The 12,465-nt window shown below is 47.7% G+C and overlaps 1 protein-coding gene across 2 annotated transcripts in view; it reads left to right on the top strand.

Annotated features, from left to right (window-relative positions):
• Positions 1-977: 977 nt before the first annotated feature.
• PGBD5 (piggyBac transposable element derived 5) overlaps positions 978-12,465 on the top strand; it is a 78,236-nt gene continuing 66,748 nt past the window's right edge. For both annotated transcript variants that reach the window (XR_013928361.1, XM_080388880.1), the window contains exon 1: positions 978-6,328. Coding sequence is in view for 1 of the 2 variants with exons in the window: in XM_080388880.1 (XP_080245006.1) it covers positions 5,662-6,328 (667 nt within the window). In the remaining variant the exon portion in view is untranslated. The remainder of the gene's footprint in view (positions 6,329-12,465) is intronic.

Consider the following 12,465-nt stretch of genomic DNA (forward strand, 5'->3'; position numbering starts at 1 on the left):
GAATTCTTCCCTGCAAGGCAGGGACATCACATGGTGATGTGCTGAGAAACAGCCGGATCTGCAATTTCTCCCAGGGATGGGACAGCCCCTCCCCACCTCTTCCCAGGGGCTTGGGAGGAAACCATACACTGGCTCCAAGTCATCGCTGTTTTCAGTCTTGGTGAAGCCTTTTTTCCCCAAGTTTTCCTGTTCATCTGAGGCAGCACGATAATGGAAGAGGGAACTGGTGCCTATTGACCTCATGCTAGATGAACAAAATGACTCTGACTCCACAGACTCCTTATAGGAGGCCATGGAGATGGAAGACAGTTTGAAATTCAGATTGCAGAACAGGGGATTAGAAAATAATAATTTTGTAACCTGATTAAATATTATTCCATCTCGAGGTATTTGTGCTGCGAAAAGACCAGATGCACACCAGGGTTTAGACTGACAAACTCTGCGAAATCGATAGGAAGCGAGGAAGCTGAGGTAGGGGATAGAAATGCCAATATTCTGTTGGATCTGGGCCAGGGTTTGACAGTGTAAATACTGTGCAAAGGTGGCACAAGACCCCTCCTCAAAGAGCGCGATGCCTGACTATGAAGAGTAAGTTACTGAGAAGTGAGAAATACTGGACTTCCCACTACAGGCACAAGGCTTCACTTTTCTTATGCCATTAAATATTCAGCCCCACGGTGTTACAGGGAGGTTCAGCAGACCTGCTCAAACCAGCCCACAATGTTGTGGAGTGGCTGGAAGACAAGGGACATATTATGAGCAATCCAGACCAAGGAACTTTGTTGTAATAGCAGGCCGAGCAGGCCGGAGCTGTAACAAGCTGCAGCTGTTGTGAAGGACATATGCAGGGCCAAGGGAGACAAAGAAACTGTGTACCGGCAGAGAGGTAAGAGAGTTGGACTATTAACGAACTGTACATGGGAAAGAGATAAAGGAGTTGGGCTGAAAAATAAGAAAATAGAATGTCGACACAGAATGTAGGTGAGGAGCATGGTTACCACGCTGTGACCAATGACGGAGTGCAGGAGAGTGAATAGACAAGCAGCTTTAGCCTATTAGCAATCTAGAAGCAATGTGTGTGCTTTGTGCTAGTGTATAAATAGCTGTGTATCCCTTCATAAAGTGGCAACAACCTGATCACATTGGTCATATAAGTTGTGTCCAAACCTTCCGCGTCAACACAATGTAGCACGTGTGTCTTCAGTGAGAGGTAACCACCTTCAGAAACACATGGAAGAGCAGCACTAGAAAACCCTTGATACATTGCTAGCTATCTTTAAACACTGTAAAGGGAAGCAGTTAGAGGAGGAAAGTTAGAAACCTATGATTTGCCATCTTTCCATGGTTCGGTTTCTCAGGCAGAGCCCCTTAGACAATCCCCAGTCAATTTATGGGAGCTACAGAACCACCAAAGCAGGCAAACGTGAAACTGGAGCAGTCTTCCTCGGCAGCCTAACCCAGAAATGAAGCAAGGTCCAGTCGGGCGCCCAGCAGAGGCCACGCTGATCAGGCAGGATCAGGATCAGGGTGCCTTTGGCTGCAGCAGAAGCAGGACGAGGGTTGAAACTGTGCAAAGTGACCACAAAGGACCATCTGACCACTAGTGCTGACACTGCTCAGCATGATGTGATCGAAAATGCACCTTCCTCAAAATATTTTATCACTTGGTTGAAAAATAATTAAGGAATTGGCCATTGACAGTTGGCCATTGGGGCTGCAAGGGAAGTGTTAAGGACTTTAATGACCTCTCACACAGGATGAGAAGCTCAAGCCTATCATGCTCTTAATCTTGAAGGTTGGCAGGGTCAGAAGGAGCATACAGAAGTGTGGTGAAAATTTATTAAATTGATTACTGTTTATGAAAAAGTCTTTGTTTTTAATTAGGTATTGTTTAACTTGGACAAGTAGCTCAGGGAGCTCAAGGACAACTTTAATGAGGAGGTGGGGTTTGTCCTGAGTCCCCTGAACAAGCAAGATAGGAGCAGGACCATCCAGGCAATAAATACTGTCTGCAGCCGTGTCATGACGGTAACTCCACCACGCTCGGGCATCTGGCCAATGTCCCTGGCATGTGTTGGCATGGGTGAACCTTACAAAAAGATAGTGCACACCTGCTCTTAGCCTGAAAATAAAAGTTTACATACACTAGGTGAGTAAACTATTTTTGTTTTTCACCGAGTATAAAGGTGGGCAAGCTGCGGGACTGGCCCAGAAGCCTCACCTACAGGTGGATGCACCACATAGGAATTTTCCCAGTTACCGAGAGACTCCTGGCACTGGCTGCAATGGTGCTTCCCAGCCGAAGTGTGGGCCTGGATGATGTTAAGGTGGTAATTGGTGATGTATCTTTTCTTGTCTCTGTAGCACTTTGCAGTAATGATTTTATGCTTTGCTCCCATTGCTCTTTTATCATATTGTGCATAATAACAAATACTGTTTCCTTTTATCGTATTGCATGGTATTTTCCTTTATTATATTGTAATATAATAAACTGCATTTATTCTTATATTTGATTTGGAATTCGTTTTTGTTTGGTATCCAGTCAATCAGCAAAACAAGAAGGCACCATTGCTATTGCAATAAAACCAGAAAACTTCAAGGAAAAATAACCCCAAACATTTTATCTGTAGGCAAATTAAAAGTGGATCCACAGATTGCCATGGATACAAAAGTCTGTTTACTCTAGTAGTGTTTTCTAGCAGCTAAACACAAGTATAAGTGATTAAGGAGAAAAACCATCTATGTTTACCTTCTTCCATTAGGTTTATATAATTAGTTCTTTAAGCTGCAAACCACCACTGGTGACCTTTTTCTCAACTGTTCATAAAACCCCAGTGGGCTGATGAGACCATTTTTAGAACCACTTGTTCTGTCTCTGCCTCTCCACAATCATTTGGGATCAAATGACTGCTAGCATGTCATACAGGGCCATTTTCACAACCCAGAACCCTCATTTTGGGTTACAGTAATCCAACCAGTAGTTTGTATGGCTGGTCTGAGAGGAACACATGAACAGCTACATCTTAGACTGTAAGGCAAGCCAAAACTGTTGGCACACAGCCCTGTGTGGGACCCTCTATGGTCTTGTCTCAGAAAAGTGATCTTATCTTCCCATGCACGCATGAGAGACTAAAGCAGTCTCTCTGCTTGTGGGACAGGCAGAAGAGCAACTTGTCTTTGATTAGACTAGGCTGAAAGAGGTGAAAGTTCCATCAACAAAAGGTGTATGGCAGGAGACTCCATCTATAAAATGTCACATTGGATTGGTAACTGCAAGCGTCAGTCCTGCCTCTCTCTCAGTGTAGTGGTATCTTCCCAGAGCTCTTGTGTCCAACATTCTCTTCCAAAAAGGAAAGCTGAAGCTCTGACATCTGGCATGCCATTAGGAAGGAAGGTCCTGGCAGTGTGCCTTGGCCAGCTGTGATGGGAGCCTGTTTCTGGAGCGAAGCACGCAAGTGTGGGGAGAAAATGTTTTTGATGCAACCAGCAGTAGAGAAGGCTGTATGGGTTTCTTCAGACTCTGAGCCGTTCCCATTTTTACCAGGCACCCATTCTGATAAACCTTTTTCTGTCCTGGACTTCAGAGAAGTCCTTCCTGCTGTGTGTTTTATTGAAAATTAGCAAATTTAAAGACATCTGAGTGTCCATGGACACTTTCATAGAACCTGGATGCTGAGGTGAATTCTGTATCACCTGGACGGACACCTCCATTCATCCACAAACCAAGTTTATTTCAACGTTACTAGTACAAAGAACCTGTCAACGTCTTTAAAGTTTTGGGTTTTTTTCAGTCTTAAAAATCATTGTGTGAGAAAGTTGTCACAGAGCATCACTATTTTTTGTTTCATGGGAACAGCATATAAAACAGACAACATTTGAGAAGAATAATCTGTGGGTTTCTACATGCCAATCCAGCAAACAGGACTCACGAAGTTCAAGCTGGTTGCTCATCGTTAGCAGCAAGAAAAATTCTGCAACTCCAGTTATGTCTTCCTGTCAGAATATTCTGAAGACACAGGGTGGCATGGATGTGATTAAAGGGATAGCTTGGCATACAGAGCTATGATTTCTGGTGACCAGTGAGATGAAATGAACTTAGTGTGATGCCCAAGTTACAGGCTACGTTGGCAGAGCTTGCAGTAAAAAATAAAATAAATTTGTACATAAACAGTAATTTTTTAATATAATTAATAAGACACTTAAAAGATTTTTCAAAGTAGAAATACAGCCTAGATCTCACCCCTCAAATTATGCTGAGCTTTTCTGTTTGCTTAAGGATGCACAGGAGATGGATCCTTTTCTCTGGAGCTGGCTGTATGCACTACACAGAACTTGAAAGTTTTAAGGAAGCCATTGCAATTTGAAAATACCTGAATAGAACGTAAGATTGGTCTTTTAAATACCTACACAGTCTAGCCTTTATCATATTCCAAGCTGTGGAGTCTTTGAGAATCATCAGAAGGACGTTAATCTTGATTTTTCAAAGACAGAAACATTCAGTATTATAAGATTTGTAAAATCTGTAGCACTAACAAATCTTCAGATCGACCTACACTGAAAGTTTGCATCAAAAAACGCAAATAATATGCCCCCACACAATTGCAATCGAAATTACCGTTTACTTTGAAAGCAGCACTGTGAAAGGGTAGGCTCGATAGCTGGTATCACTGTCGGCAAGGAGGGAGGCAGGGACTGTCTCCCTAATGAGTGTTTGTACAGTAACCAGCACAGCGGGATGCCAATAGCAATATTAATAAACCTTGATCAGAGATTTCAAACATTCCTGTAACATCAGACAGACCATTCTGACGGCGGCACAATCAGGGGCTTCCGCTGCTCTATGAAATCCTTAGATTACTCCCGGGACACTTCTGAATCACGTTTAACTAACCCAGTCAGGGCACCGCTATTTTCACTTCCCTCATTTTCCTTGTGCCACCATATTGCTTTTAAATCAGCGGCGATTTTGCAGGAACAGTTACCTCACACCACACTCACCCGAGAAACCCACACACGGCAGGAACTCAGCCCCACAAGCTGCAGGGAGCTCAGCACCGGGTCCAGCGGTGGGACTGAGCCCCACAAGCTGCAGGGAGCTCAGCACCGGGTCCAGCGGTGGGCAGGGGCACCACGTCACCCCAGGCCCACGCAAAGCCTCCTTGAAACCCGAGCCTTTGCTTCGGGGGCCGCCCCAGCGCTGGAGCTCGGTACCCCGCTTTGGGGCAGCGACAGCCGGGCTCGCACTGCCGTGCCCCTGCTCACGCTCCCCCACCAGCCGCACGCCACCACGGGCTGCGGTGGCCCTGGCCGCGCCGTCGAGGCGCTGATCCACCCGGCCCCTGCCCCAGCGCTTCTCCTCCCTGGGGAGGCTTGGGGCGGGGGGGGCTGCAGCGGGAGCCTGTCCCCCCCGTGCTCGGGCGCTACCGGCGGGCCCGCAGGCGGCGAGGTCAGCGCTCCAGCCGCTGCTCCGCTCCAGCGCCGCGGGCGGGGAACCGGGACCCCCCTTCCAGCAGCAGCGCGCAGCGCGCGCCCGCCGCAGCCGGCCGCTGTGGTTTTAAATGGGCGGGGCGGCGGCGGGCGGCGGCGGGGCGGGCGGTGGGCGGCCCGCGCTGCCCATATAACCCCACCTCCCGGGCGCGGGCCGCCGCCGTAATTGGCTGGATGTGGTACTTGGAGATGTTGAGCTGGCTCCTTCCCCCCATGTCCCTGCACACACACAGGGGCGGGTGGTGCGGGCGGGAGCGGGAGGCAGGGTTCAGCCCCGGCGCTGGCGGGGGTCCCCCCGCTGCCTGCCTGCCCGCCGCCGTGCCCGAGCCGCTCCTGCTGCTGGGCTGCTGCCTGCGGCCGCAGGACCCGGCCGAGCCGGCCCGAGGGGAGCGCGGGCGGCTGCTGGCGGCGGCCGAGATGATGGCGGAGGGCGGCGGCGGGCCGGCGCGGAGGAAGGCGCTGTCGCTGCTGGAGGCGGCCCGCTCCCGCTACGAGAGCCTGCAGATCTCCGACGACGTCTTCGGGGAGTCGGGCCAGGACAGCAGCGGGAACCCCTTCTACAGCACCTCGGCCGACTCCCGCTCCGCCGCCTCTTCCCAGGATGAGGAGGACGACGAGGAGGACGAGGGGCCGGGCCCGCGGGGCAGGGCGGCCCGGCGCCGCGCCCCCAGGGCGGCGGCCACCCCGGCGGAGCGGCGGCGGCAGCGGCAGGGCAGCGGCGGCGGCAGCGCCGTCGCGGGCGGCCCCGGCCCTATGGAGGAGGAGGAGGAGGAAGCGGAGAAGGGTGGCTGGACCCGGTCGCTGCGAGACGTCCCACCCCCTCACTTCAAGGATGGCAGCGGTACGCGGCGGGCGGGCTGCCGGGGCAGGGGCGGCGGGGCCGGCCGGCCCCCGGGAGCGGGGGTGCCCGGAGCGCGGCGCCGAGGCCTGGGTCGCGGCGTGGCCGTGCCCGGCGGCGCCAGGGTGGGCAGCCGCTGCGGGCCCGGCTTCGGGCTGGGCTGGCGCCCGGCCCCTGGCCTCGGGGCGGGAGGCACCACCCGCCCGGCGCCCTCCCGGGGCGGCCCTGCTGTCGGGCCGCCGGTGCCCAGGGCCGGGCGCGCCGGGGCGGTGAGCGGAGGGCGAGGGGAGGCCGCGCCTGCTTAGTCACAGGCGTCCCCTCCTCGGCGCCGCAGCCGTGCCCCGAGCGCCCGCGGCTACGGGCATCCCTGCGGGAAGCGGGCGGGCGCTCCCCGGAGCGGGGGTGCTGCTCGGGCCCCACTCTGGCTGAGCTCTGCTGTGGTGGGGTGCGCCTCTTCCCTGCTTACAGGTGGGGAAAGCCGCCGGACCTGGGCCGTGTGGGTGACCTGCCTGCACTGTGCTGGAGAGCCCTGGGATTCCCTCTGGCTGCAAGGCTTGCAGCGCAGCTGTCCCGAGCCTTAACCCTTTTTGCGCGGCTTTTGGCCAGGGTGAATGCCAAGAGAGCGGTGAGATGCTGTGACGTGACGTACAGCAGCACTGGGACATCCGTGGACTGGCTTGTGTAGCCAGGTGCACCTCTGGTTTGCCTAGGGAGCCATTACACCGTATCTGTCTGCAGGCCTCCGCAACCAAGTTGACTGTACAGCAGGCAAGGCTTTGCAAAAAAAATAAATAAAAAAAAATTAACAGTTATGAAGAGCTGGGATGTGAAATAAAACACTTGCATCTCAGAACAGGGTGTGATGACTGCTGTCATCCTCAACTGAGCTGGCAGCTTGCCAGTCATAAGGTTGCTTGTCTTCACTGTTTTGCTTTGGTTTTTGTTAGTTTTCAATTACTTCGTTTTGCTGTTAAAATGTAAATGTAGAAGAGTGCTGCTACACTTGGTGTAGTGTGCTGAAATCTGTACAGTGGGACAGGCAGAAACCTATCTAAGCAAGCAGCTTGGGATTGAGGGAATAAAGGTGGAGCTAGCACTGGAGCCCAGAGAAAGTTCTGTCATGCCTTTGACAGATGTGCAAATAGAACTTGCATCTATCTCTAGAAATAGCTAGACGCTGTAAAATGTTTAAATATCAAGCTGATGTGCCTCTTTAAAGAACTCTTAAGTTTTATTCATGATTCTTATTCATAAGCATATCTAAGATCAGTTTCTGGATCATAGGCTTCATGATGTGATGCTATTTCGGCATCAATTATCACTTAATTTCTCTGCTGACTTATTTCTTTGTATCATTACTTTATAGTAATATCCATTTTAATGTCGACAGAGCTGGGATTAGTGTTTTAATTCTGGTTTGGAAAAGAATTAAGCTGATGACCTATTAATTCAGGGAATTCATATTTCTTTTGAAATAAAGGAGTCTCTTTAATGGTTGTCAGTCATAGATGCAGGTGTCTCATGAGGAAGGTATATGGGTATTCTTGTGAATATTTCCCCCTAGTAATAGATGGGGAAGAGGCTGCTGCTGCCCTTTCGTTCTGTTGATCATGATAATAGATGCTGCATGCTGTTCATAGCATGCTGATTTGGCTTGGCGGAGGTTCAGTTGGTATCATGATTTGATATGTGTGAAACGTGTACCCTCTGTGATATTTTTATTTTCATGACTCAAATTCCAAGCTATGGAAACTACTGCACTGTATATAACTAAGCTCTTATAATTCTAGTTTGTAGAATCAACTGGTTTTAGACCATGCATATATCATGATTGGAGTCATGCTAAGTATACTTGTACAGGCACCATTGTCACTTCATTGAATGCTGTTCTGACCCAAGAGTTTGGTCCATACCTGCTAAGTACCTTCACTGAGGTGAAGACAGCTGTCCCTTGCAGTGACAGCACATGTCTCAGTCACTAATGGAGTACAAGCAAGAAATGCAGGGTCAGACACAGAGCACTAACAAAACTGTATTCTCTGTTCCAGTGTCTTGGATGTAGGAATCCTTTTTTCCTAGGTTCTGAGCTTAAAATGAAGAGGTTTTCATGAGACTGAGATGAAACTTATCTCTGGTTAGCATCAAAACCTCAGAGTTCAGCCTTTTGCTCAAAATCTCAAGAGAAGAATCCTAGTGGCAAGTACTTGACATCATCTGATGCCAGAAGACAAATGTCCTTGTGGACTGAGTCTCATGAGACGTCAATGCTAGAAATACATTCTTGAGTCAGGCTGGGATCAAACCTAGTGTCAGGTGGTTTGGTTTGGGAGACTGCCCCTTCATGAAAAGGAAGGTGAGGAGGAGGAAAAGGTTTAGGTCAGTTAATGAGCTAAAGCTCCCAAAAAGGGAATGAAGAGCCACTTAAACTCTTGTGGTCTTTTTAACTACAAGTAGAAAATACTATGTCTTCCTTTTTTATTTTTTTAGTAGATTACTTAATACTGCCTTTCCCTCCCCAGCCTCAATATTCAACTGATGTCTTCAAGTACTGTATCCGTCCCTAACTGAAGCTAACTGATACTTCATCTCAAAAAAACACACTGGAGGCCCAGATATGCTGGGAGCTGCTGGCAGTGTTGGATGGTTCAGTATGTCCTCAGTCTGCAGTCAGTCACTGTGTGTGTTCGTGGTGACACCTGCCTTGCATGTATGGCAGGTTCTGACAAACTGGGAAAGATCTGGATTGAATTCTGTGTCAGGAGAGAAGTGACAGGATGGCATCACTATGCAACACTGCTGTTTCTGTCACTGCTTTTTATTGTCTGCCCCTTCTTCAGGGATCTCCAGTTACTGTTGTTCTTATTCTGTTTAATAAAAATAGTGGGTGCTTAGATTCCCTGGGGGGAAAAAACCCCAGGTTAATAGCTTTAGCTAACTTCCTTTGTGAAAATCCAAAACAGGTGTTAACTTTAACACAGAGGTTAGAACATACGGCTTGCTGGCACTTCGTGTTATTTCCAGTTAAGCTACTCTGCAAAATCATTCTCTTTAGTTGCTGAGAAAAATCCCACCCACATTGTGATGCCCTGATTTTTAAGCTGCTAACTAATGGTGCTGTGTAGTTCTGATTAAAATAGGTTGAGGAAACGAGTGACTGTTGCAAATATCAAAGCAGTAACGTGAGTTCTGAGGTACTGGGATATAAGTAGTGGATGGGAGGTTTTGAAGGCAGTTGCTGAAACACCTTCCCTTCACAAACCGTGCCTGGCTACAGCAGGTCCATGGGTAGGTCAACATGCATGTTTAAAAGGATGATGGCATCCATGATCAAATGTTGGATCCAGGCATGTTTTGGCATCTCTCTTCTCAAGCTCCCCAAACCTCACTGTGAAGGTGAAGCAGAACTCATTTGTTGGGAAGTGAACCTACAAATAGATAGGCTTTCTAGGAAAGGGGGTCTGACCTCTGCCCAAACAGTACTTTAATTCTGAAAGGAGGGACAGCTGGGGCTCCTCTGGCTTCCCTTCCTCTGAGGGCAGGACAGAGCTAGTTTTGGAAGTGCAGAAAGAATAGGAGAACACACTGCTGCTAGGGTAGGGAAAGCGTAACTGAAATGGAGAGAGAGAGCGAGCAACTATTATTAATTCAGTGACAAGCTAGTTACGAGTCATAACTCAATGTAAAGCCTTCATTTCTGGTGGTTCCTGCCTCAGACTTAATTAGTATGCTTTTCTTCCGTCAAGAGTGGGGTGGCTCTTTCCCTTGTTAGGTCAGCAATTTGGCCAGGAAATGTTCTGTAACAGAAGCCCTGTTGGTTCTGGTCTTTCTTCATGGAGGATCTTAGAAGGTGCAAATACCCTGGTATCGCTGCAGCTTGATGTTCCTGAACTGGGGTAGCTGGTGTTCCCTTCCTAGAGTTCAGTGCTTCCTGTGCCCATACAGTTCAGTGACCAGAAAATTGGATCTTAGATGTAAGATCACTTCTTATTGTTAGGGATAATGTTTTAGGGTGGCAGCAATAGCAGGGAAGCCTGAACAAAAGTAATGCTGAGGTTCTCAAAGTTACAGACAATCGGTGCTACTGTTGTCTCCATTTTCTGTGCCCTCCAAACCCTGTTCTTCAGCCTAGGCACAAGGACAAGATGTTGAGTGTTCTTTGCTTGAAAGAGCATAGCAGCTCTTAAAGTTGCATTTAGAGAGTGTAACTAGCTTTTTATGGATTTCCAGAGTATTTCTCTGAAACACTAAATGTGCTGTAAGTTACCATCTTTGAAGGTAGAACAGCATGCTCTCAGGGAGAAGTTGCATGACCATGTCTAGAATCAGGCTCTTCTTGTCACCTTGAAAAGGTTTAAATGAATATTTAAAGCAGGTTTTTTGGGTGGTTTTCTTTTTAATGAGAATGTGCTTTTCCAGAAAGATGAGGTTACGGGAAACAGTCATTTCTTCTGTCATGACTGCCACATGAGAGATGGTCTGCACAAGGGAGGGTATGTTATGAGAGATGAAATGAGCCTGCATGTTCCAGCTAAAGTCAAGGAAGCAAGGCACAGCTTTAAATTTCAGGTTGTGACCACCCTCACAGTAAAAAAGGTTTTTCTTATATTTAATCAGAAGTGTCTGTTTGCATGTCATCTGATAAGACTTCACTCTTGGCTGGATTTTTTTCAGTAGTATTGTTTTGTTTGTGAATGTTAAATAAGGAAAATGAATTAATTCCTTCAAATTCGTATGTAGTGAATCATACAATACAATATATATTGATAAAACATGGAGTTGTTGATTTGACCAGTGTTCTAAATAGTTTTAGCAGAGCTAAACAATGCAGTAAATAGTCAAAGGAGAGGAAAGTGATAAAGGTAAGGGGAGAAAGGCTTTTAGCTGTTATTTGAATGGCTGTAATTGTAACTGGGCAGAAAGTTTTGGAAAGTCTTTGCAGGTTGTAGGGGGAGATCCGATGCGCATACTGTTCCCAAGAGTGTGGACAGGCAGGTGTGAAGGCAGCATCCCAGCAGCAAGGACCCTGAGGAAGAGCTCTTGGGTTGGCCTGGGCCATGAAAGAGGGCCATAAACATGCCACCATCTAACAGCAGTGGTGATCTTGGTTCAGGTCCTGAACAGAATCTGAAGGCATTAATCATATTACATTGAGATAAGTACTTAAAGATTCCAGAGGTGGAAGAAAAGCTATGAAAGCTACTGAATTGCTTATGGCAGATTCTGCTTCAGAACTATGTTGGCCGAGTTCACTGACTCTGATCAGTGCCACTGATGTGAGTTGTTCTTTCTTAGTTACGTCATCAAAGAACTTAGCTGCTTTTGACTTGCATAACCATGGAAAATACTGGAGGGTGGGGGAGGGAATGCATATCTATATAATCTGTTCTTGCATTCCAAGCAGACATTACTTACAATGACAGTATCGCTACACTTCTAAGATAGATAAATACATCACAAATGTGTACGCTACTACTTTGCAGAGCCTTTATAGGATGACTTTAATGTTCGAAGCTTTGCTAAATAAGTGAATTATGCAAAGGCTTAATATCTCATACATATTACGAAATCTAAATGTGCTTTTCAGGTGGTCTTACTGGGTTTAGAGCACACTGTCCTGCTTCCGTCATCACTGCAGTGGCTCAAGTGCATCACATGACAACCTTATTGATCCTAACATGTAGTGCAACTTAGCTATCTTCTTTCTTCTGTTGCCCATACCTCTGCTATTAAACATGCGTTTGGGGAATAACCTAGTGTTAATAAGCCTCATGGAAAAAGCTGTTCTTTGCTTTTATACAGAGAACCAGTTTCGGTCAGTACTGGGGACACGGAAGTCTGTAAGCACTGCAGATCAAGGTCTTCTCCATAGACGCTATCTAACCTTTTCAGAGAAAAAGCATACTTGCTCCTAGGTCTGTTGCTCCATAAAATTAGACTTTTCCCCTTGCTTTGATGGGTTATTTAAAAGAAGTAGATTAGCTCCTACAGCTACTCATGTCCTTTTTGTCAACATCACAGAAAGAGTACAGCAGTTTCTATGTCTGCACACCTTTAAGTCAACCTGGAGAGGAAATTAATCTCTCAGCTGAGTCTAATGAGGATGCTAATAGTGGAGTTGACTTGCTGATTCTCTATAGACT

This window comes from Falco punctatus, assembly GCF_963210335.1.
Source record: "Falco punctatus genome assembly, chromosome: 5".
NCBI classification, from domain to species: domain Eukaryota; kingdom Metazoa; phylum Chordata; class Aves; order Falconiformes; family Falconidae; genus Falco; species Falco punctatus.